The 26,676-nt window shown below is 41.0% G+C and overlaps 1 protein-coding gene across 12 annotated transcripts in view; it reads left to right on the top strand.

Annotated features, from left to right (window-relative positions):
- The window catches only part of LOC130606614 (poly(rC)-binding protein 3-like), a 499,829-nt gene that overhangs the window by 442,879 nt on the left and 30,274 nt on the right, over positions 1-26,676 (top strand). For 11 of the 12 annotated variants that reach the window (XM_057423124.1, XM_057423125.1, XM_057423119.1 and 8 more), the window contains 6 exons: positions 9,931-9,954; positions 10,053-10,085; positions 12,495-12,611; positions 17,433-17,564; positions 22,354-22,482; positions 24,456-24,599. In XM_057423124.1, the coding sequence (XP_057279107.1) occupies positions 9,931-9,954; positions 10,053-10,085; positions 12,495-12,611; positions 17,433-17,564; positions 22,354-22,482; positions 24,456-24,599 (579 nt within the window). The remainder of the gene's footprint in view (positions 1-9,930; positions 9,955-10,052; positions 10,086-12,494; positions 12,612-17,432; positions 17,565-22,353; positions 22,483-24,455; positions 24,600-26,676) is intronic. The other variant, XM_057423116.1, reaches the window with a different exon arrangement.

Raw genomic sequence — 26,676 nt, 5'->3', positions numbered from 1 at the left:
AAACCAGACTTTTTCAGCCTGGAAAAGGGAAGGCTCAGGGGAGATGTTATATCAGCCTTCCAATACCTTATGGGGGCCTACAAGAAACCTGGAGAGGGACTCTTTACAAGGTCATGTAGTGACAGGACAAGAGGGAATGACTTTAAACTGAAGAAGAGATTTATGTTAGATATGAGGAAGAAATTCTTCACTATGAGGGTAGTGAGACACTGGCACAGATTGCCGAGAGAAGCTGTGGCTGCCCCATCCCTGGCAGTGTTAAAGGCCAGGTTGGATGGGGCTTTGAGCAACCTGGTCTAGTGGAAGGTGTCCCTGCCCGTGGCTGGGTGGTTGGAACTGGATGAGCTTTAAGGTCCCTTCCAACCGAGACCATTCTGTGATCTATGGTACATGGCTGTATGAGAAGGGGAGGAGGCTGTCCAGGAATGCCACACCATCCATTACTGGAGGTTTTTAAGAACAAGTAAAGCTGCCACAGCACTAATTTTGACTGAGTTATCTGAATGCTGCTCTGAAGAGGGCATTAATGGAAGAGCATATTGAAGCATGTCTAGGATACATAGAGTATATTAAATAACGCAGAGATGCATTTTCATCTTTCATTAATAACAAGGGTGCACTACGTTAAGGAATAAGGCTGTTTTGTGCATTTCGGTAGCGAAAAAAGGAAAGTGGACGGGGCCTGTTTACATTGCCCTAATTCTCTATTTTCCATGTAATTCCTGCTGTTTCTTGAAGTAAAATAAATAAAATTACTCTGTAGGGCAGAGACATGAATGGGTGCAGATACTTTATTACTTTTATCTACCTAAAAAATGTACTTTGTAGGCAGGGCTGCAATATTGGAGGGATTGCAAAAGTTCTGCTTCCAGAAAAGGCAAAAGTAGCAGCATTTATCCATACCAGAACGCCATTTTTGAAGGACAGAAGGAACACAAATTGAGTGCGTGTGCATTTGTGGGCAAACAGTCCCCAGCTATCAAAGCCCTCAATAAGGAAAGGCAGAGCTCAGGCTCCAACAGAAGTGTGCCTTTCATTTTTTAATTCCTTTTTTGATTTTTGTCAAAATCAAACTTCTTTTGGCTATCCGCAAGTTACAGGGTCTTTGATGGAGCTCGATGATTTATCATTCTGTGCTCACCTTTTGCTGAGTTTTTTTTTCCCATAGCTTGTGGCTTTATTTTGGGGTGTTTGTTTCTTGATTACTGCCACAGATAATGAGGTTGGAAGGTTGTGAAAAATTGTAGCCTTGCTCAGAGGTATCTCCCAACATGCATCTGCAGTGCTCTTGTTCTGGTTTTGGTCAATTCATGCCTGGAAAGAAAACAGTCTTGAAAAAGCACCTATTTTGACTGTACTCTGTAATGATTACGTGATTTTGGACTGGTTTGGCTTTATACACAGCCAGTGTTAACCGGCTGATGAAGACCCTAGAGACCCAGTGTTACAGGTTCATTTTAGTCAAGAGACTGTGCCAGTAGAAGGATGTTACATTTCCGTAAAGCAGCTTTAATAGTGATTTTCAAGTCAGGTCCGTGAGGTGGAACAGGAGAAAATATTCAAAACTGCCAGCATGGAAGGAGCAGCAAGGTCACAAATCCACTTTGGTCTCCATCTTGTAGTGGCAGCAAAGGAGTCTTTGCTTCCTCCCTCCAGTACAAACCTGGAGAAGGAAAAATGCATTGTTTCCAAAGGCACCGCATGAAGGTGTGCATCAGTGGAACCATGTTGAGTGCAGTGAAATCTGCAAGAAACCAAACTAGAATATATTAATATATTGAGTCTGAGAAATATTTTAGAGAAAGGGAAAGGAGTTCAGAAATACAAAACAAAATGGATTAATAAATTCAGATGGTTAGGAAGAACAAGGAAATAGTTTACAGGTGGGATGAAGGAGGGAAGGGAAAACTGGCAGGGAAGTAGGACTCTTGCCAAATACTGAGAGGTGTAAATTGGAGAGTTGAGGCAATTAACACTGGAAGGTAATTTAGAAGACACATGTTCTGTGAGAGAAGGAAATCTGGAAAACATAAAAAGCATCAGATGTGTCAGTGTCTAGAGACTGGCGCATTTGGGATATGCTGAGTTGGAGAGGAAAGCTGTTGCAGCAGAAGTGTATGCAGTTTTGGATGTATAACGTTGGTGCATCGTGAGGCAGAGATGGCAGTCACCTTACTGTTCTTCTGGCAAAATTACACCTGTGCTCAGCAGCGGGTGCCACGTGTGTGAGCGATGTTGAGAACTGAGCAGAGAGGGGACTCACAGAAAAATAACAAAGTTCTAGGAGGCTGAGGAGGCTCTGTCTGGCTTTCCTCAGACATTCTCATAAAATAAGTACAAGTGTAAAGGAGTGGTGTTATTTTGAATGATGCAAGTGCTTCTGGCAGGGAATAATGGGGTAAAGTATGTTTTTGAAAATAAATCCTAATAAGGGAACCTCAAGAGAAATTCCTGGTATTGAGATTGTTGTGAGGTTCTGGAAGTTTCCTAAACAGATTTTAAACATGTCTGGGGAAAAGCAGCACATATAGTGTGTAGACTATACATATGTATATTGTACTGAATTTATATGTAGTATGTATAATCTGTGTTGAAGGAGAAAAGATATGATGCCTGAGCAGAGCTTTTCCTTCCCTGGTAGCATTTGCTCAATTATATGTTTCTCATAATTTCAGCAGTAGTGAATTAGAAAAAATGCAGTCAAATTTTCAGCTTTGGACAAAACTATATGAAGTGCTTTGATTTTTAAGTGCTAAAATTCCAGTACTTACAGCTTCATTTTAGATGCCTTCAGGAACTCTATTTCCCGATGGCTTCAGCAGGATCAGTGGGTGCTTGTGGCACTGAAGGACTGGTTACAGCAGACTTACATGCAGCTTCAGGGGTGACTTTTAGGCATGTTTGTGATTATTTTATGAAGCTGCACATAGAATTTTTTACAAGAAACAAAAATAAAATTTAGACTCATTAAGGAGAATGCTCACACTTAAAAGCTGAAATAAAGACGATAAAATCATGGAGGAATTTGCCATTTTCATTAGTACAGATAATATAGTTTTATTATCAAGGATTTCTTTTTGTGACCACCTTTTTATGCCTGCTTAATTGCCCCCTGAAAGACTCTAAACAAGCGCAGAAATAATTTTTCCCCATCTTAAAGGTAATGCCCTTCTCCTTCCCCATTTTTCTTTTATTTTTTACTCATTAAAATATAGAATACAACAAAGTAGCTTTAAGAATCGCCTTGTCAGTTAATTTAATCCAAGCTGTAAAATGCCAAACAAGCCAATGTTTGTTCTGTTCTTTCTTGTTTCCATGAGCGCTGGTCAGGGTATTATAAGGATTGACTGTCCTGCCTATTGCTATTATAGTTCTTGTTTTGTTTGTTTTCATTACTGTGGTACCTAAGAGCTCTGGTTATGGAACAAAACTCTGTGTGCAAATACATAACACAAGATATACTCTTGGTGTGTTTGTAGTAACAGCTGAGGGTTTCTCAGTAGCGTAAAAAATCAGTGGAAGGACAGAGGTCTTTTTCTGCCATCCCCAGGGCCCTGTATGTGCCTAAAACCACTTTCCATAGGCAAATTTTCCTGCTTCTGTCAAAGAGAATCTCCTCGTATGTCCACAGCTGTAATGAACTGAGATAGCAGAAAGCACACACAATGCTGCTGCTTCAACATCACAGGCAGAGGGACAAGCAAAGGGACATAACCATTTCTGGGGGTGCTTTTTAGGGAAAGGCTGCTAGGTTTGGTGTGAAATTGAATGTAATTTGGTTACCCACCTGCTATCAAAAAGTAAATGAGAAATGCCCATTGGCACAGCTGCCCCAAAAATATTAGATGGACCTGTGAAGGTTCGTAATAGTGGCATCTCCGTCAGAAAGACTAATTTAAAGGTTTCCTCATACACAGCCACATTTGTTAGCATGAGATCTGCAGAGCCTTGCTGAATTAGGGCTGTTAGCATCAGACAGCAACTACTGAGCCACCACCTAGGAACGTGAAATCTCCCGTCTCAGTGAGTCTAATCCCAGAACACAAACCAGACTCTCAATTTATCCAAGGCAGCCATTCCCTGAGGTAGAAATATCATGTTTTCCAAAACTGACTTTTTTCCCAGTCCTTGAAAAACGCTGATGCCCCGCATACATCCCGCCATGGAAAGCTGTATTTCTTTTAATTTCAGTGCTTTTCTAGCAGGCTTGTTTAGTTTGTAGAGTCCAGTCATACTGGTTCTAGCTTATCCTTGCTCATAGAAAGCAGGTAAGCATGTTCAGTCAAAGCATTGCCTGAATGAATTGAAGGCTTTAGGATGTGGCCTGTGCTTTGTCAGATGCTTTGGGGTGAAAGTATATACTCTTATATTACTTGTTAAACGTGCTTTCCTTCTAAAAGTGGCTTTATCTCGGAGGTCCTTTGAGGTTAATGTTCCGTTCACACCATAACACTGCTAAAGAGAAGCCACATGCCCCATAGTGATAGAGCAAGGCCTGTGCTATTCTATGTTCCTGGAATGGCTGCTTGTTTTGTTTTGATTTCCTGGGACACAGTAACTATGAAACTAGCCTCACACTTAGAAAAATTATGGAATTTCACGCATTGTGTTTACAGATCAAAGGTTAGTCTTTAAACCGAGGTTTGTTACTACTTGTTAAGCCTCTTGCTTTCTGAACATGACTAATTTCTTTCTCTTGTTATCCAAAACACACACCAGATAACTGATTAGGAAATAGCTTTCTAAGAGCAGCCTGTTTTATATATTTGTTTAGTCATTCACACCTTGAAGATCCTAATGAAAACCTTGGCTCACAGACTTCTTTGCTGCCACGTTTTCTTCTGCTGGTGCTGCCTTGCCTTCACCACAGATAATGCAAAACCTGCAGAAAATGGCTTTCTATTCTTTGATGGGCCCACCACACTTAAGTGCTCTTTAAGAGCAAAACTCATCCCATTCGTGTGAATAAGATGTGCAAATAGTATTATATGCTGCATTTCAGCATGAAAGAAAGCATCTCCGGCTTTTACCATTGTATCTCCTCAAGTTAATCTGTAATGAATCGGGTGGTTGGCTAGCAATGCGCTTTACTGATACTGAACAGCCTTCCAGTGTTTGTTGGTGACATTCACCTCTTGTTGTTTTATCTATTTTATTAGAGATAGCATACTAAAGAAAATGGTAGTCATAAATCAACCCAACCCTCCCTGGGCTTGAGAATTACTTTCAGGTTATGTGAAATCAGTATGTACAGTTCTAATTTCCCTGGGGTTTTCCAGAGTGAAGCTGTTGGAGCCCAACTGTGAGATTATCATGCTTGAGATGCCTGGAGATACGCCCTTCAGAAGGCATTACCTGGCCTGAAACTCAGGCTCCTGTGGTGAATATCAGGATATGCACCCCAAATTGCTGTCATTTCTTGAAGGAAAGCTGGTATCTATCTATCTAGTGGCTTTATGTATATCTTGACTTCACATACAAATAAGTGAATGTGTGTGTATTTATGCTTATGTATCAGTGGATGTAAGCATGCACACATTTGCAGCTTTTCAGAGGCATCCTATTCATCCATCATGATTGCTGTGGCATATCTGCTTGTGACAGGTGGACGTTCATATGTTGACACCAAAGAGCTTGAGTAGTACTTCTAGCCCCAGCATCAGTCTGCTGGGTTGCATTGGACCTGTCTTTCTCCCTCTTAGCTTTATTTCCCTCATTTGTAACTTCCTTTCCTTTTTTGGACACTGCTTTTCCGTCAGCTGTTAAAGTGTGATTATATGAAACCCAGTAATTGTTACCATCTAACTTATTTACCCACTGTGTTTATGCATAGATAGTTACTCAATAAATCCATCTGAAATTGATCATAAGTGCTTTCTTTTAGCTTATAGTCCTGAGCACCGGAAAACAGCAAATACTTCCAAGAGTTATTAGCATACTCTAGTAGGTGCTTGCTAGGAGAGCTAAATCAAACTCCTGTCTGACTTGCGCTGAGGCTGAATTTGACATCAACTGTAGGATTCCTCTCAGCAAACTTCAGGTATGTTAGTGTCAGTCTAGTCGTCTCCTGCTGCAGATGGAGAAAGATGAAGCCCTCAGGAGGACACTTCTTCCCTCCTCTTTTAGGAACAAAATACCCTCCATTATCTCTCTCCCTGGGTTGCAGAGGAGGCTGTGTGCCTGGCTTACATGAGACTCCTGACTTTCAGTGAACTGATGCAGGTGACAGGCATCTCATCCCTTCGGTGTTACTCAGATAACTACAGCATAATTTGGTGTCTGGCAAGTGCAGAAACATTTTCTGAAGATGGTTACTCAAAGTAAACTTGGCTAGGAATACTGATAAAACTCGAGTGTTGTAAACTGATGTTAGGTATTTCATTAAGCACTAAACAAGAATCTATATGAAACAAACATTGGACTGTATAAAGAAACACTAAAGGTTTGCATTGGTAGTTTGGGGAAGGAGATGTAAAGAGTCTTCTGAAGTACGTTTTTCATCATAATTAAAGACATGATCTGTAGACACCAGTACTTATGGGAGCTTTCTTAAATGTTTCTTAAGTTTCTTTCTTAAAAACACCTAAAGCCCCAAAAGATTCTGAAATGACCCATTTAGAACTATTCTAGATTTATTTATTTATTTGTAAATAATCTGTAAGGGATCAAAAATTCTGGAAAAAATAGGAATATCTATATGAATGCAGTGTTTCTTTCCTCCTAATCCTGGCTCCCTGCTCTACTCTGCTAGTTTAAATACTCCCAATTCCTTTGTTTGAAATGGACCAAATTTTTTACTTGGGCTACAAATGGCATTTTGCTTTTTGGTTTCGAAAGCAGAAGTATCTTTTCCTATTTCCAAGGAAGATATCTTTGTACTTAATAGCCATGACTCATCCATGACTCATCCATACATTTCTGAAAGAACAGCATCTGTCATTAAGACCCAGTATGATCAAATGGACTGGGACAGGTTTCATCCTAAGTGTATACTGACAGAGCTTTGCAGATTCAAGATGAGGCCTACAGTTTCTAATGAAACTTCTCATATACAAAAACTGAAATTATACCAGGGACTGAAATACGATTGCTTGCCCATAGCAATTGAAACACAATATGCTCACCCACAGCAAAAGGTCCTTCTACCTGCTAAGAATCTGTTTTACAAAAGATGCTATTTCTGAAAGCTGGGGTCGAGAAGAATGGACAAAAGTTTTCAAGGCAAAACTGCTGAATGTGCAGAATGGGCAGATAGGAACTACTAGACATGAGGGGCTCCCAGAACGATTTACCACTGAGAATTTCGCTCCCTGTATTGTTCAACCGCATTCAACAGTTACAGTGATAATATAAAAGTTGGTAAGATCTTAAAAATATTGTGGAATGGGTGTTCCAAATTTGTCACTGCTAACAAAAATGCTGCAATTCGTTAGAGAGCCTACACAGCACGCTGGTACAGCAGTCTCAGCCATAGGAAAAGGCATGACCTAAACCCGCATATTAAGAGACACAGGGTAATTTAGTCACAAGACACAGAACTGTAGCTAGTACGCTTCATTCGTTCATCTTCTCACAGAGCTGCTTCTTCACATTGTATGCACAGATGTACAGATGCCTCATTGTCCCAGCCAGACATGGAGAACTTTAGCAAGAGCAGTCACAGAGCTGTGTGACATGCAAAGATCTACTGTACATCAGCCAGCAGAAACAGAAGTTTGCAAGGCAGATACCTCTGTAAGATTTGCAGTTCCTGTCCGGACAGTATCTGTTCTCTGGTCAGTATGTACAAGAGAGCAGAAACTTACCTTGGAAAAGAAGTAGGAAGGGAAATAAGAATGGGAAATTCAGAACAGAAAAAGTAAGGTTTGAAAAATAAGCCTGAGAAAGGGCCTCCATGGGTTGAGGAACTCTGTGGCTAGTTAGGCATTTACTTCAGTGGATATAAGGCCATGCTTGAAGAGTCACAGGCCCTTGGAGGTTGGAAGGAACTCCCAAAGGTCTCCAGTGTGACCTGAATCAAGAAGATCCCATTTGAGCAGATTGGTCAGGACCTTGCCCAGGCTGGTTTTGGACACCTTTAAGGATGGAGATTCCAGGATGGATCTTCTCTGGGTACCTGTTCCAATGTTCAGCCATCCCCATAGTAAAAAATCCTTCCTCATGTCAAGTAGGAATTTGATGTTGCAACTTGCTTTCCTTATTTCCTTTTCCTGTAAACTGCAATAAGATGCCCTCCCAAATCTTCTCTTCCTAACAACAAATGCATGCAGTTCTCTCAGCCTCTCCTCATGTGTCCTGTGTTCCGGTTCCCTGACCACCTTGGCCCTGCACTGAATTAACACCAGTGTGTCCTTGTCTGTCTTCTACTGGGAGCCCGAAATAGGACAAAATCCTCCAGGCATGGCCTCACAGACACAAGGAGAAGGCAAGAATCATTTGCCTTAGCCTGCTGGCTACACTCTTGCTGATACAGCCCAGCATTTGTTTCATCAGGGATGCACTGCTGATGAGCTCATGTGCTTGTGTTGGAGTTGTGCACTGGGGCCCCCAGGACTTTTTCTACAAAGCCAGTTTGTAACAAGTTTTTGCCCAACTTAATGGGACTTTTCATTTTACTTTGTTCTGCTCCCTGAGGTTTCTCTCAGCCAATTTCTCCACCCTGTCTGGGTGAGACTCCAAATAGCAGCCGTGTCCAGCAGTACATTGACTGTTTCCCCCAGTCTGGTGTTACGTGCACACTTGCAGAGAGTGCAGAGGAGCCATATGCTAAAGTTCTTAATTGAGATAGGTGGTCTGCTCCCTGAAAAGTCTTTATATCTAGTGGGCAGGATGTGCGAAGTTGCAAGCACAAGCAGCTTCGTATTATAAGCTTATAAATAACTGGTGAGAAATAGCTCTCTCGAGGTCACTGCAGGTAGTTATTTACTGAAGGGTGAAGTTAGTACCACTTTATTTTGAGTCCATCATTGGACAGAGCAGTGGAGGTCAATTTCTTATATCCTGCTCTTTGGCCTGTGTTTCAGGATGGGTCAGACTTAGATAGGGGAAGGCGGGGACACACGACTGTATATCATGTCTGGGACAGAGCCGTGTGAGATGGTCTTTAGCCATTGAAGAAGATTTCACAGTCTGGGTATAGGAGAAGAGCTTGTTTTCGTTTAGCTGGTCTCCTCTCCATCAGATGATTTCCAGTCTGATGTCACACCTGTGTGATCTGTGTAACATGCTCAGGCTATTCATTTTAGAGTTATTAGCTTCAGTTTTGCTATCTCTTGGTTTTATTCATTGAGTTTTTAACCCTCGGGATGTTGCCAGAACTGCCAAAGTGTTCCTCTATTTTATGTTCACAGTCACATTTCTCAGTCTGTCCCTTCATGGAAGATTGTGAAAGCCCAGCAGCAATTCCCAAATCCCTAAAAAGTGATTAGCAGTTATTGTTCTGTAAGTGCTTAACACGGAGATTAAGACAGGCCACCAGGTGTTTACACAATAATATTCAGCAGCATGGAAAGACAGCTCTGGCTATTACATGGTGTAAAGAGGGTAAATGCTTGCTATCAGTGAGATGTGAAGTTATTTTGATGCTTGTATTATGTCTCATTTTCTCCAATAGGTTGTGCAGTTCTGTTATTTTTGAACTTTTTATTCCCTGATAGGGGTTTATCTGTGTTTATAATTGCAGGATTGATCTGTATCTGCAAGATCAGCTTCAGTTAAAGGTATTCTTGTACAATCAGTAGGCTGCAAAACCGCATTTTTAGTCTGCCCCTTTGTATCTAATATAGCATATTTGTATACAGCAACAATGGAAGGGGCTATGCTTCACATTGCAGGTTTGAAATAAGTGGTAGTGAAATAGCTTGGGAGCAGGGCAAATGCTCTTCTGTAGCAATTCGTGTCATTCACTGTGTCTTCTTTTTTCTGTTTCAGGAGGTTGGAAGCATTATTGGAAAGGTCAGGAAATTACTTTTTCTCTTTATTTTCGTGTCAAAATATTGTATATCAGTTCACTTCATCAGTCCAGGCTAACTTTTTTTCTGTTTCTTTAACAGAAAGGTGAGACTGTTAAGAAGATGAGGGAGGAGGTAAGACAAGCCTTGATGATGTCTTTACTTGCCTTTCATTCCAGCTCACCGCGAAATTCAGCGTGTGCAAACCGACACTGCCATCAAGTGGGCACTTAATTTAACACCGCCATTCTTTGCAAGTGGTGGTGTGTAAATGTGCTGGCCTCAGTTAAACGTTGTTATTAATGTAACCACCTTATCACCGCAGCAGTCTGGAGTCTTTCATTCCCATAGCAATACGCCTGCTGCTGTCTTATCTCAGGAACAGCTTAGCTAGCATGATTAAAACCACTGTATCTTTCTTTAGCATACAAACATCGGTCCTGCACGTGTCTTGGCCTCCTGGTAGAAAGTTTCCAAAATCTGAAACCAAGCATTAGATTGATGCATATAAAGTTTGAGGGTAGACACAGGGTTCAGTAGGGCTGTAGCCAGACTTGTGTAACCTGAAGTATCCCTCTGCCATGTCTTGACAAAGCCTTAACTTCCTGTGAGTAGGATGTGAGCAGGGTAGACCACTCACATCCTTTGGAAAGGTCATAAACACAAAATAGCTAACTAAAACAGGGCACTACATAAACCTCAGTCTCCCCACTGTCCACAGGCATCCTTCCCTTCTGCAGAGAAAGCTGCATCGTCTTCAGAGGATTGTGCCCAGGTAGAGGTTACAGACCGGCACTTGTCCTGCAAGGCAGCACATCTTACTTGGAAATCCATGTAATTTTCCTTCTTTGAAACAAGTGCTAAAAGCATAGCTCAAAAGACAAATCCTACTCTTCAAAACTTTAGGAGTGCAGAGTGTATAGAGGGTGCCTCAAGAAAAGTCTATTTGGTTCTGGTAAACCTGCAGTATATTACTATGTCAGCGGCTTTGTTGTTTTATACGCTGATAAAAGATCTGTGGCAGGGAAATCTCAAAGTGTTTGTAGTAAAGAAAATTGCTGAGATCCATCTTTAATATACACAATAGGGAGTTTGTCATCAGGCTGACTGAGTCCAGAGCCCCAATTTTGATTATAAGAGTTTTCACGCATGTTTTTACAGATAAGTACGTTTGCTAAGGCTTAAGAAAAAGTGGAAGTAAAAAGAAAACCAATATCCTAGGTAATCCTGCCAGTTGATTAAACACGTTTTAGTTTTATGATTAATTATGATCATGGGCATATATCTTTGGGTATAATTTGCATCCACAAAAGAGAAGCCATCGTAGGAGCGTGCTCCTGACTTCCAAGTTAAACATCTTAGAGAAGAGTTATGATTCCTGGTTAGTTTTTCAGGATGTTTATCAAGTGTTCTTCTTCCACTCCTGAAAAATCTACAGGAGTTCACAAGAGGCTTTATTTGATTGGTGGGGTTTTATTTTAAATAAAGGAATTATATGCATCTTTATATCAGCACAGGACAAAGAAGCTATGTTCCACATGATTATAACTTGGTCCTCCTTTAAATGAGTACAATATCTTGCTGTTGAGCAGCACTGTGGACGTGAATAAGGGCTCAGACACACAGCACATCAGCTGATTTGTGGTAATCCTGAAGACAAAGAGCCAAGTTAATCCAAACCCCATCTCACATTGGCTACAGGCCATCCTCAGGGAGGTCAGTGCTTGTGGATGAGTGGAGGTTCCAGTGACTCCTTAGGCTGCATTTAGCACATTTTCATGCCTGAAACCTTAGGGAAAGTGTAGGGTGGGTCTTACTTGAACTGGATTTGATCATTATCTACACCAAGATACTCTTAAATGTATTTATGTCTGGTTTAGGGGTTTTCTCTGCACTGCCACAGTGGCATAAAGGGGACTAAGTATACGAAGAGCCCTTCTGCCCTGTCTCCAAGCTTTAAAGTTTTCTGACTCCTTCCAGTAGGCTCCTTGCCTAAAGGAAATAACACTGTTACTGTTGCCTGTCCTACTAGTACTCCTTTAAAGGGCTGTTCAGTGCACAGTAATTGACTGCCTTTGCAGGAGACACATCTATGAAGAGTCTTCTCCACAGTACAAAGCAGTGCGCTGTCTAGACCCTGCCTTTGGGTCTCTAAGGCAGAGAGGTGTGTCTTCCCTGGGAGATGCTCCCTGGAGAAAACCAATTTTGTGTGAAATTCTGCAGCTCCGATCCTATTTGAGGTAAACCCAGCAAGAGGAAAGGGAAAAGACTTGATTGTGCCATTATTCACAACTTTCAGTTGCAGAAGCACTATTTGCATACCATGAAGAAAGCTGTCTAAGTGTTTACCCAGACAGAATCTGGCTTCCCAGTTAGATGAATTTTTGGAGAGTGTTTATTCTGAAATTATATAATGTTTGGGCTGTACTTGTAAGAGAGGGAATTAGAAGCCTTAAGATATTGCTTCCCAAACCGTATCCCTAATCCTGCTTAGTTTGTTCCCTGGGAAGTATAAATTTGAAAAATATTTGTTCTTTTTGACAGAGTGGTGCTCGAATCAATATTTCAGAAGGCTCCTGTCCAGAGAGAATTGTGACAATAACAGGCCCAACAGATGCAATTTTTAAAGCTTTTTCTATGATTGCACTAAAATTTGAAGAGGTAAGGAAATAAAATAAGGCGTTTTTTTTCTCTCTTCAAGTTGAAATACAAACACCGTTTGAATTTTCTCATGTTTGCTTTAATGTTAAGTATTATTTGTTTAATGTTCTATTTAATAGCAATGAAAGTGGCTGTATTTTTATAAATGCTTTTGGCAGCAATGCTGAAGAAAAATAATGGGTCAATTTGCAAGCTGTTTGATCATTTCTTTTGCTTTTTGGAGGCTTCAGGGAAAAGCAATTGCTTCTAGTAATGTGCACTAATGGTAGGAAAAATGTCTTGGAAAATTTCTTGTCCCATTGTGGGTTTGATTTGAAAAGAATAATTGCTTAAATTTTAGTTCTGTTTTTATATGATTCCATTTGGTATTGATGTAAAATTTATATATGTCAAAATGAATATGGAACTCATCTAAATAGATTTTTTTTATTTTAAAAACAAACTATATGATTACCGATTACCATATTTAAAGCTCAGCTTTAATTTAATTAAAATAAAGGCACTAAGAGTGAGGCAAGAGCTCAATTTACTATTGACAAACTGATCTGTGCAGACACGTACCTAAAGTGCTGGGATCTCCTCAACTGTCATGAAACAACTACAATTAGATATGGTCACCACTTTAATGGGAAACCTCATAGAAAAGACAGGAGACTACAGAATACGAACTCTTGTTACTCAGGAGAGGATTTAACTCCCTCTGCTTCTGAAAGCCTTACGTCTAGTCCAGGCATCTCTCCTGTCCTCTGTAGATTGACAGAGGCCCCTGCGGAAGGCAGCTCACCTTTTCCTAAAGGAAGAGCCTGCAGACTATTGGACTGACTTACCTGCGGCAGGATAAAGGGAATGTGTCTCTCCATTGATGATTAAACTAGAGGGATATGAATCTCTTTTTTAAGAGTGCTTATTTCTTCAAGTCAGTGAGGTTATTAGCACTCGGAAATGCTGGCATTGATGGTAAATGGCAGTGTGTGCCTTTATTTACCCATGGTGATTGCTCACATTTAGAGCAACAGGACTATAAAAGAGTTTATAGGCCATCACATGCAGTTGTCGTCCAGCAAAAGCAATGTGTTTTGCAACCTGCAACTTCACAGCATGACCAGAAACTAGTTAGATGTTTTCTGTTCCCTGATATTGGATCCACAACGTCACTTCTCAGAGGATTGGACACCTTTTCACTGCTCACCAGAATTTATTCATGAACAGATTATGCAGCTTTGTTTCTGTGCCAGCACTGGCCGTTAGTTTCAGTAATTCTTGCCTTTCCATCCCTGAGGATTCCCCTCTTAGACTCATTTTTAGAAAACAGTTTTATCCCCTCACATCCTTTCTTTTGCAGGGTAGGTGAGCCAAGCTCAGTCTTTCAGAGGATGCATTTTCTACCCCTCTTGTGACTTTAGTAATCCCTTTCTAGCTTTTTGTTTATGTTAATCTTGGACAGGTTGCAAATGGAGTTCCAAAAAGGCTTATTTAATGGCTCTAACAGTCGCCTGTCCTAGTTAACATGTTCCTATCGCTGCTGGAAATGCCTCACTTCCTATTATTGTAATGTTTTGCACACAGCCATCCTGTGCCTCGTGGGTATACCCAGCTCCTGCTCAGGTGTTCTCAGTGGGAATCTCTTCAGTCTCAGACAACATTCCTGTCAGCCCCCAGACAAATGCCACATTTTTCATACTGCAAATGTTAATCCCATTTATATCGCTCCAGTCCCACACGGGTTTTCAGACCTTCTGTGTGATACACCAGTCTTCCAACATGTTAAAGTACTCTGATTTTGTTGCATAGTACATTTTATAAGAATGCTAATTCTTTTCCTTAGCAGTTATTGAGATAACAATTTTGAGGTTGAATCCTGCAGAACCATACAAATAATTCTGCCCAGCCCAACTTTAAAACCACCTGTAGTCATCTTTTTATCTCGGCTTTATCTCCTACCCATCTTGTACCAATCCTTTTTTCTTCTAAGCTTACGAAGCAGCTTTGTGTATGGTACCATATCCTCCAGTCCACTGAGACCTGGAGAGAGCAGCCTCTCTGCCCTCTACACAAAAACCATGTTCTGTTTGGGGCCTTATCCTGAAAAATGCTGAGGGAATCATTAACAGTGATAATCCCCAGCAGTTCCCACCAAAATGAGTACCCAGTGGAAACAGCACTGCATTTCTCATAAAAATATAGACCACTGCACAGCATTGGATCCTCACCCCACCACCCAACACAGCATAGTCTCTGAAAGTGCTATAGCTAGCAATAGGCAAAGAAATACAAAGTTCAGGCATTTGACTGGATTTTATGCATATTTACCCTTGCAGATTATAGAGGCTAGTCTGGACTCTTCATGTGGGTTTTAGCAAAGGAGTATAACTGCAGGTACTGCAGTTATATATTCTGAAATATCTGTATTTAGTTTTAATATAATTGACTTCTCATATATTTAGAAGAACAGGGGTAAGGAAATACGTCTCATATAATCAGTTAAAGTTTCCTATAATTATTCCTGTCAATAGAATGAGGTAACTTTAACACTTTAGGGGCAAAATAAAGTACTGTTTCACAAATTACAAATGAGCTATCTACCAAATGTTATTTTTCATGCATATCTTTTTGTTGGAAATGATGCATTTTTGGCATAGGTCAACTCTTCCTACTACAACTACAGTAAACCCTGTGCTGGTGGTTACCCAGCGTGGAGCCACCTCACAGACCATCCAAGAGCTGGCTCTAGGGACTGCCAGAGGAAATGTATGCAGTGTCGCAGAAAGTTAAAAGGTGAAAGATATGGTAATCCCCCAGTTTGAAACCCAGCTGTTCTGTGAGACAATCTCCAGCCAGCCCTACATGGGAGCCTGCAGTTCGGGAGAGGATGTTTTTCTGGTCCTTTCTTGTTTGTTGTTTTTTAAGCAGGACTAACTCCTTAATGCACTCCACACCTGCATGTTTAGATTTTGCTCTTTTTAAATAACAAGGAGAAAACAATGAGAATAGCAGCTTCCAATTTTTGTGAAGTGCTTTTGGAGGCACTAAGTGTAGTGAAGACTTTGAGGTCAGGTCGCATATGGTATGGAAGTGGAAGACATTATCAGGGTCGTGCTGGGTGGCTGAAGAGGGTTATTTATCACATCTGGATGATCGTGTGCCTCCACCTTACACAAACATGATATAGTGAGACGGCATCTTCCAGCTGAAAAATTGGCATGACTTAGGCTTTATTTCAGATACACGGGTGCTGCAAAATTCTGTTATCCCTCTCACTTTATTTGAGATTGCAATCTCTCACTGACACAGGCACTAAACAAAATGTGAGTTACTGGCTGACAGAGGAGTGATTTGGTGTCTGTCTTGTGGCATGCAGCAATACCTCATTCCATTTGAGACTTTTTCTTCTCTTATAAGCTAAGCAAGGTCACACCAAGTCATTTCTTGGATGGAATAATGCTGCCATCACAAATGTGGAGGTACCATAGGAATCAGTGTCACTGAGCTCCAACTGGTGTCACTGAGCTCCAACACCAGTTCAATGAGGCATGCGGAGTTGTTTAAAGTATTTTTTCTTTTTTTTTTTTTTTTTGTTAATTTGAGCTCCTGATCACACAGTATAGTCACTTTTTGACTTCTTGTTTTTAAACAAGTGGTGAGAATGTAGGGAATCACATCAGTTTTGTCTGCTGGAACTCTTGTTGCATCATGAATGAGTTAAATGAACTGCATGTTTTCTGTCATTAGTGTTCTAACTTTTAGGTAGCATTTCTGTCAAGGATATAATAGCTGTGCCATGCCACCTCACAGATGGATGAGATGGTCTTTTCAGCTCACAGCTAGTGTTAGTAAACCACATTAGAGAGTCTCATAACTTCTTGGACAGGCATCATGCAGCTTGTGGCTCTTTTTGTGATCCTAAGTGTTCTCAACAGCATCCCATCAATCAGCGGGAACATAAGCTTTATCTTTTCCTCTGTATTGAAGATTGTAGAGGGATTGGTTTGTCTTGCCTAGAAGATTTTCAACAAACAAAATAGACTTAGAACAATGTACACCTTGCAACAAGTAGCATATTGAAATGCTCATGAAAACTTATAGGTCTCATAAGCATTGAATAATGAGATACAGGGATATAGGATACATTACCTGAATACAGGCAATTGCTGTTCTGCTGATCTCTGTACTCTGGTTATAGAGCTGAGATGGAAGAAGATTTTAGAAAATATGTAGCACTACAAACGCTTGTGGATCTGCTACAAAAGAGAAATTAAACTGGGGAGGGTGGGGTGGGAAGCAGAGGAGGGCAGCAAAATATTCATCATTACAATCAGATTTTCTCTGCTTCAGATTATTCACAGATTCTTTGTCGTTCCCTTTTTTAACCTTTTTTCTTTGTATTGAATCTGACAAGAAATTGCCTGAAACTTATCATATAGTATATATGTTCTAATTGAGATGGTGGAAAAGAGACCAAATTGGGACTGGGGAGGCCTGTGAACTCAAAAGCCTCTGTCTTTTCCATCTGCTTTGAGTGGTCTAATGACAAATACCACCTCCCCCTCCTAGCCTTGCCTCAGAGGCTGTCCTCAGGTCCCACAGTGTGGACCTGCAATGGCAGACAGCAGAAGGGTTCCTCTGGCACAGGCTGCTTGTGTGGTTCGTGCTTAAGGCATATCGCCAGCAGAGCCAGCAGCTTTACCTGAAACAGAAACAAACTGCAAATGGTTGCAGGCTCCCCAGGTCTCCAGAAACAGCCCAGGCTTTTGCTCTGAGCCCTTCAGTGCTTACCAGGAATGACAAATCCTCTGCTAATTCTCACCGACGTTGTGATTACAGGACATAAACGCTTCAATGACAAACAGCACAGTGACAAGCAAACCGCCTGTAACACTGCGGCTCGTCGTCCCGGCAAGTCAGTGTGGATCCCTTATAGGAAAAGGAGGTTCCAAAATCAAAGAAATCAGGGAGGTAAGTCTTGAGATGTCTGCTGTGGACACTGGCTAGCATGACATCTTGCCAGCCTAGTGCATCATCCACTGCACTTTGCTCATCGCACAGACATAAGCGTGTTCTGAGCGAAAAGCCTGGAAAAGCCTTGCTCTGGGGGAAGCACAGCTGTACACTCGTACTTTCCTTGAGGGTAAGACCGTGTGTGAAATAAACAACAGCTTTACAACGTATTAGCCTTTGATGCAAAGCATATAGCAAAGAGACAGGTTAGTGACAGCAATGCTTGTCAAGATTTTCTTCAGGCACAGCCCCTTCCCCACCAGTACTCAGGCCTTGCAGCCAGAGAAAGGCACAAGTAGCATTTTACTTTCATGCTCCTTTCCTGTTTCTCCCTAGCTCCCTAATCTCACTGTGTCACAGGTTTCATGTATTTCATGTATTCCAAATATACTGATTGTTTTTAATCCTGACCTTTATCTAAAGGTATCATTCAATGTGCTGGGCTAGCAGCCACTTTTTCCTCCAAAAAATTACCATATAGTGCCAGGTTTAATTCTTCCATCCATGACTGTAACAACATAGCACATGCCAAGCCAAGGATCCAGTGTTTGCAATTAGTCAAACAAGGAGATTAGGTACATGCTCGGTTATGTAGAGAAAATCTGAATAGGACATTTCAGAATGAATTTTTATTCTGGAAACAGTGACAGTATTCTTTTTAAATATATTTTCATTCCAACATGGGATGAGGTGTTGAATAACAAAATAACATGCTGATCTTTTTTTTTTTTTTTTTGTTTGACTGTATCAAAACAAAAGCTCTTGACAGGCTCTACCAAACTGAAACTTCCTTTTCTTGATCTTAAATGTAGCTTCAATACAGTAGGTTTTATTGAGCTTTTACATTTCATTTTGTCCTGGGTTCAGCAGTAGCAGTCATTTTTCTCCTTCTTAGTAGCTGTTGCAGTGCTGTGGTTTTGACTTTCAGCCTGGGAACAATGCTGATAACACCAATGATTTTAGTTGTTGCTAAGTCGTGTTTACTCTGACCAAGGACTTTCTGAGTCTCATGCTCTGCCAGGGAGGTGGGGAAGCCAGGAGAAAGAAGAGCCAGGACACCTCACCCAAACTAGCCAAAGAGGTATTCCATACCACAGCACGTCATGCCCACTATATAAAATGGGGGCAGTTACCTTGAAGAGCTAGATCACTGCTTGGGTCAGGCTGAGTATTGGTTGGCGGGTGGTGAGCGGTTGTATTATCTCCCCTTGTTATTTCCCTTATCCTTATTATTATAGGTGGCAGCAGCAGTGGTTTGTGTTATACCTTAGTTACTGGACTGTTCTTATCTCAGCCCATGGGAGTTACATTCTTTTGATTCTTCTCCCCATCCCTCCGGGAGCAGGGTGGGGGAAGAAGGGGGAAGTGAGTGAGCGGCTACATGGTTCTGAGTTACTGGCTGGGCTTAAACCAGGACATAAAAAAAATATACAGAAAAGTTGCCAGATGATTTTCTATCAAAGAAAATTCAATCAGGTGTCAAGAAGGAGTGAAAAATACTTTATCAAAATTATATGAGTGGCATTTGCTATGAAATACTAGTTTATGGCAGCCTTGGAAGGAAAGGTGATTATAAAGGATGGTTAGGGGTCTCATCCTTGTTGACTTTCAAGTTCATCCAAATTATTTCATTTGGATTCACATTTGATTTCCCTGGGAGTTTTTTTTTAACAAGATTCCCTCTGAAGGCTTATCTTCACCTTTCAGGATTTGGCCACTACTGAAAGGGCCTTTTCTCTCCTTGCCTGCAGGGAAGTAAAAGAAGCATGTAGTGCTTCCATTAGCTGACAGAGCTGCCAAAAGCTGTTCCAGAGTTTTTGTTGCCAAGTAAACAACATGTTCCTCCGTGTGCATCTGACTTTGTGGGATGTGTTTATGTAAACGTGCACAGGTTGTCTGCTGTAAACTCACAGAAAAACAACAAAGTGCCCTGCTGTTTGAAGGGGTCTCTGTGCTTACTGAGACCTGCAAGTAAAAGGCAGTAACAAATCAGTTGGCTTTTTTTCTTGGAATGCCCTTACTTTATTTTTCATCAAAGAGTCCAGGAGCTGTGCTTCTTAGTAGTTGTCATGGTTTAACCCTAGCTGGGAACTTATCACCACGCACTTGCTCACACCCAACCATCCCAGTGGGATGGGGAGGAGAACTGGAAAAAAGCTAAAACCTGTGGGTTGAGATACGAACAGTTTGATAATTAAAATAAGGTGCAATACAATACTACTACTAATAAAAGCAATGAAAAGGGAAAGAGAGAGAGAGAAACTAAAACAACAGTAAAAAGCAGTGATGCACAACGCAATTGCTTACCACCCACTGACTGGTACCCAGCCCAGCCCCAAGCAGTAAAACAGCCCCTTCCAGCTAACCCCTCCCCCCCCCCAGTTTATATACTGGGTATAATGTTTTGTGGTATAGAATATCCCTTTGGCTAGTGTGGGTCAGCTGTCCTGGTTATGCTTTCTTAACTCTATCCCAGCCAAAACCAGCTTTTGAGATGTGTGGGGAAGGAGTCGCTTGATGACACTTGAGAGGAAGAAAACATTATTTTTGTGCAGACAGGTTTTCTATGACCCTTTTTTTTTTTTTTCTTTAATCCCAAAAAACCTTTGTCAGCAACTCAGTGTAGAAGGGAGAAGAACTTGTTTGCTGAAGTGGATTTCCTGGGTGGAAGGAAGGTGTACACTTTACCTTTCACACAGGGCATTCCTGGCTCAGATTCTGAATGGCCACAGGACAGCCAGTCTTTTCAGGAGTCCATGTCAGGGTGAGTCAGCAAGCTTACCCTGCAGCTGATGCTCCAGCCCTGACAGGCAGCAGGCAAAGACAGGCTAAAGCCTTGCCACTGGAGAAGGCAGAACTACTGTCAGAGCACATGGTCAGAGGTGGCCTCAGCCATGAGACATGATTTCTCTTGGTCCTCCAGATCTCTTAGGAGTCCAGGAGATCTGTCAGGCAGCAGAAATGCAGCTGATTTCTTAGTTGTGTTAAAATTGGAGCAGGCGTGAGTATGAGCCATGTGCTGGTAAGTGCTTAGCTCTTTGTTTTACAGCTGTTGATACTTTGGATTTTATATATCAGTTACCTCATCCAGAGTACTGAGTGCTTTTTGGGACAGTTTTTAAAGGTGAGATTGGTCTGTTGGTCTGTGTGCATTAAATAAATGACTGAAGGGATTATTCTGGTGAGCGTAGTTTCAGAAGCAATTACCTACTAGTCTAGTACAAGGAAGTACACAGTGTCTGGACAACAAGGTGTTTTGATAAGGCTAGGGTACCAAGAAATCACACTGCACATTTTCTTCAGCGTAAGGGTAACAGACAAAATATTACTCGTTTTCTCATTGCTGACATGTGACCAAAGTCAAAGAATAAACAAGATTGGCACCGGAAGCAAATGCATAAATGACCGCAGTATTTGGCAGAGTGTTTTGTGCTAGATGTACAGATACCCAGAACTGTGCTTTAAACAGCAAATACAAGCAAACAAAAAAAGAAAAAGGAGCATCCAGAGATGTGGTCTAATTTCATCGTCATGTAACACTGAGCAGCGGCAGCATGAGGGATGGTCTTTTGTGTTCAGTCATGTACCCAGGAGTAACTTGTAGGGTTGCAGAACTGTTTTCAAGATAAGCTTACAAAGAAAAGAAAAGCATGACTGATTGATCAAATTATGGTGAAATTCCAAAGCCTATTATAGAGCAAGGAATTGATATTCTGGCCTTAAACAGCACTAGTGAACAGAAGATGCAATCAGTAATTTAATCAGTCTTTGGAAAGAAGAATAGCATGTGTTGTATGTAACCAGCAGGAGAACAAATTAACTCCTTGCTGTCTGACATAAAGTTGATGATTGCTGAAAATACAGGGTTTTTTAGAAGCCCAAAATAATTGCATTGCAGTAACAGTCAGGAATGTATTTTGTTTGGAATACATGAAAGTGCTAACTCAGTACTAAATGCCCAGGGTTTCTCTATTGACAGAAAAGGTCTTCCAGGATGCTTGTGAAATAGTGCCAGGGATTGTTTTAGCCTCATGTTATTTTTTTCTTTCTTTGGTTTTGGGGGTTGGTTTCTTTTGGTTAACAAAGATACATTAGTGACAAGATCAAATTTTATAAAAAGAGAAAACAAAACTGGCTCATTGCTTCCTTGACTTCCTTCATGAGCTAAAAGTTGATAATGTGCATATATTTAATCAACTCTATAATTTAGAAGTGCTTCTGTACCATCCTGAGGTACAGCAGAGATAAGACAGCCCCAGATTTCACCTAGGTACACAAGTCAGCCGTCAGTGGATTAAAGAGCCATTTATCTGCAGCTCATTGGATTAGCAGGACTTCTTTGGTTGTCAGCATTTTTTAACTTTTTTCTTTTTTTGTTTTTTTTTAATTGTTGAAAAATTCTTGGTTTCACCTTTTCCATGTTTTAGTCAGCATTGCAACTGCCTGTCTTTGAGAGGGTTAAAAGACTTGTCATGAAATCCAGGTCACAGTTTGATTCATTAGCAGCTACTGGGGACTAATCTTCTTAGGACAGGAGTGTTTGCAGATTGCCTTGAGCAGGCAAATCCATGTCCTGCCAGACCCCAATTATGCTGTCTGGGCATGAGTTGACATACATACGTTATCACATATCCAGCAAAGAAAAGATTGAAAGTTTGGAGGTGCATCCCCTCCATCACATCAGGCTTTGGAGGGGTGCTGTTCCCTGCCCGATGGTGACGCTCTCTGTGCTTTGTCTCTGCTCAAGTCCACAGGAGCACAGGTGCAGGTCGCAGGGGACATGTTGCCGAACTCAACAGAGCGTGCAGTGACTATCTCAGGCACTCCTGATGCCATTATCCAGTGTGTGAAGCAAATATGCGTGGTTATGCTGGAGGTAAGTGAGGCCTTGGTGTATCGCCTCTCGCGTGGAGATGCTCAAACACATTAATGTTCAATTGCCCTGGGCTTCCCCAGTGCTGCTGCCTACCCTTCCCATAACAGGGATTTCAAGAGGACTCTGTTAGACTGTGCCCTTCCTGCTGTTTGAGAGACTCTCGCAGTAGGGTTTAGCGATCAAAGACCAGGGCTGTCAAACAATAAACCAATTCCAGGATGGAGCTGCAGCCCATTCTAAGAGAAAAGCAGAATTATTCTGATGCAGAACAGGGCAGAAAACAACTAGGTCTAGTTTTAAATAGAAATAATTTCGACTAATGTAATTTAGGGGTTTTTTCTTCCTTTGGGTCAGGTCATTGCATTAAGGCCAGGAGACTTCATTTTGACTGCAATTTTTTAGCAGTTAGATTAAATGATACAATAGTAATTTTTAGAAAAATCTGGGCATTTTAATCCTCGCTGAAAATGCCCATAATTTCGTGCAAGTACGAAAGTACATTTCTCAACTGATTAAGTTGAATAGGAATTAGAAAAAAAAATTAAGCAAATCAAAATTAAATATCTTGACCTAATAACCATAATTTTTGAGAAGGAACTTGAAACATCTCTGCTTTTATCACAGTTTCTGCTGGAAAATTTTCTGGTTTTTTTTTTTTGTTTGGGCTGGGTTTTTACCTAAATCTAGTCGAGGCTGTCTCATGATGATCTCTGATACCCTACTGTTCTGTTACTCTTTAAAGAGTGGAGAGACAGTGGAGTGTTTGGAACAGCACTACAGCTGTTGACTGTTCAGAAGTATGCAATGCATCAAAATGACAGACAGCCTTTGCATCAAAATGTCATACAGCCTAATGCAAATGAAAGCACAAAAACTAATAAATCCTTAGTGTTTTATTGGGGAAAAGTGACTCTTGCTTCAGTTTTTACTGAAATACTGTGATGAAGGATATAAAAATGCAAGAGAGCAGAAGGGTAATATTAAGAAATAATTTCGGTTTGTTAGACATGGAGTACATGATGGCAACAGTTACCAGCTTTGTGAATACAGAGTGTATTCTGTTGTCCAAGTTCCTTGAGTTTCTCGAGAGAAGCCACTTCTCAAAAGCAGAGAGATACAGTCCAGTTTTCCCACAGGTAGAACCACTTGTTAAATAACTAGTTTTGACATAAGAAGTACCTTATTTTACCATTAGGCAAATCACAGGCAGCACTGAGACAGCACTGGCTTAACTACACTTTGCTGCTTCAAATGCTCAAGAAAATGAACGTGCTTAAATTTGCTGCATGTGGTTAAATTGACAACAAACACTTTCATTGACATGAAAGAGCTCATTATATAATATTAACTAATGGAAGTGATATTGTACCTTCTTTAGTTGTAGCTAATGCATTGAAATCAGGGCACCGTTCTGCTAGGTGTTGCACAGACAGCTTGAAGCCTTTTTTACACACACATGCTCCTGCTTTATTTATGAGGAGGAAGTTAGCCTTGGTGAGGGGTTTTCCCTTTGGGTCCTTGTCTCGGACTACAGGGAAAAACTCTTTTTCATGATGACAAAGACCATGGTTAGTGCTTCTGCTGAAGCCAGGAAGGTTTCTCTCCAACCTGCCAGCTCAGTCATATGAAAGGCAGGATGAGGCTGGTCATTGAATTGTTAAAACAAGAAACCTTGAACTGTATCAGTGTAGGGAAGTTCGATAAGCAGGAGATGTGTTCTGTGTTAACAAAGTAATAACACAGGCCAGACTCTTCCAAACCATTGACAAAGTTCATAATTATGCCCATGTTTCCCTCAAAGCCCAGACAAGTGGCTTTTGGCTTGCTTTTAGGCTGATGGGGTGGAGGGCAGAGTTGGGTGGGTAGGGTTAGCTGCATGCCTGTTGTCTGAGGTGACCAAGAAAAGGAGTGATATTTTTAATACGAGCTCTGTTTCATTCTGCATTTTGATTGCTCTGTGTTTTTGTTTGCAGTCCCCACCCAAAGGTGCCACCATCCCCTACCGTCCCAAACCTGCCTCTGCACCTATCATTTTTGCAGGTGGCCAGGTAAGAGCAGACACCATTTTGGCTTCAGCTGGAAACCACACCGTCTTGGCCCAACCTCAGCCAGCGCCTGTTAGTTTTCAACTTTTACTCTTTCTTGCCTGGTATAGTATTGATGTGCTTTGTCTACTCTGTGTGCTTGCCGTTTGCAGGAAAGGAGAACACTGCACTGCAAACTTGACGCAAAATTGTGCTGACTGGTATTTTATCAAGATTTAAAATTAGCTTCTCTAATTAAGAAAAGTTTGGCCTTGTTTGAATTGAGATGTGTCCAAATCATGTGCTCCCTGAGTAGGACAAAACTGCTTATTGTAGGGGTTGTTTTTTTCACCCTTAATTTGCACCTCCACTAACAGTATAGGCAATTTTGTCACTTTTCATAGATGATCAAGCAGCAGGGTACCTCTGCTGATGAAAGGCGTAATTCTTCTCTCATAGCTTTCATAGCTTTTAGGACCAAATAGTGCTCTTTGCAGTAAAAAGTTACGCACACAATTTTTGCTGCTCACGGTCCCCCAAGAGCAAGTAGCAATTGGGTCTCTGAGGTGACATGAACTGCATACATGCGAGTGTGGACCTTCCTAACCACAGTGTGCAGCACTTGTATGATAACACAAGAATGGCATTCCTGTTTCTGTTTTATATTATGAAGTTTTGCTGATTCACCCTTCATCTTAAGCTGTATGAGTCAGGGTAAGGAAGCTCCTGCACATCTCAAGCATATGCCAAAGCACCATTGCTTCTGACAGGCCCTTGTAATGAGCTTCCTCTGAATTTTGTCTCAGAGTTTATCTCCTATTCTGTAATTATATGTTGTGATGTATATCCACATATTTGTAATCTGGATGTAGTAGCTTTCAGTATCTGGTGTTCAAGCCTACCACTCTTAGCTGTTTCCAAAATAAGAAATCTGTCTCCTTAGTGACTCAAGTTGAAATGTAAAATAATTTGCCAGAAATTGGTTTATGACTAAAAGTTTAGAATAATTCACTCCATTTACACTGCAGTGCTTTCCTTTAAGAAATATGTGTGTTTATATATGCAGCAGCCTACGTTACCAGTATTGTAATTGCCACTACCTTCAAAGACATCTATGTATATGATTACTCAGAAGTATTGAAACTGTTTGCTAGAGTGCTCTGAGCAGTTTGTATAAATAATGGAAAGTGTCCTATTTTAAGGGCTAATAGTTCTTGTCATGTTCAGTTTTATCAGTTAAAACAGTGTTCTCACTTTTCTAACACAACCTTCTTGATGTGGGAGAGAGTGTAAGAGACAGACACTTCCTGTATGCTTTTAATTTTTGTGTGCTCTGACTAAGCGCACGTTTTAAACAAAACGGTTGAGATGTGTTTGGACATCAATATGGAAAGACACCCAGGTTTCATAAGTGGAAAGTGATACTGAAAATAGAATTTTATCAGCAGTGTTAATTCCATCCAACCTTTTGGTTCAATTCTAAAGTACATCATGGCTATCTTGAAAGTGGTTTTGGGTTGTTTAATGCTTGCATATCAAGGAACACTAGCAAATTTCTAGTTTTCCTTAACAATATGAGCTTCTTCTGCTTGAAGTATTGCTTTTAATTCTCTTGTGCTTCTTTGATACTGTATTAAATGGTGGAACTAAAATGAAGCTGAGCACTGTCCTGTCCTGCTCTGCCCCTTCCCAGTATTGGTTAAAGAAAAACATTAAATAAATCCAGCACTCCTGCCTGATGGAAACAAATGGGAAGTTTCTACTGACTGTGCTACATTACTGTTTAGATGGGTATTCACAGGGTACAACTTGCTTTATGTCTCATAGTAGTTTTATGGTTTAAATGGAGGAAGATTTGTAGCCCAGGTCATTCCTGCTGTTACTAATGTCAGTACGTCAGTAGGAGAGTTGCCCTTGGCATTGATGGAAGCCGACCTGTGCTCATGTCCCTAGTGAAACATTACAGTATGGATGTCTCGGTAGTCTCTACCAGGCTACTTGTACTTAATATGCCTCAGCTACAGAAGGGCACAGTTCCTCTGCCAAAGCGGTAAAGCAGTCCAAGATAGTTTTTCTCAACCTAAATCAATCAAATGACCTTTGAGAGCCTAAGAAATGAAGAGCTTTTTTTGCCTTTTTTTTAACTGGGAAAGAAAATTCAAGACCCATC

Source organism: Pezoporus wallicus, unplaced genomic scaffold (genome assembly GCF_028554395.1).
Source record: "Pezoporus wallicus isolate ANWC-B61680 ecotype Strahan unplaced genomic scaffold, APGP_CSIRO_Pwel_v1 contig_749, whole genome shotgun sequence".
NCBI lineage: Eukaryota > Metazoa > Chordata > Aves > Psittaciformes > Psittacidae > Pezoporus > Pezoporus wallicus.
This window is presented reverse-complemented; position numbering and strand designations above follow the sequence as displayed.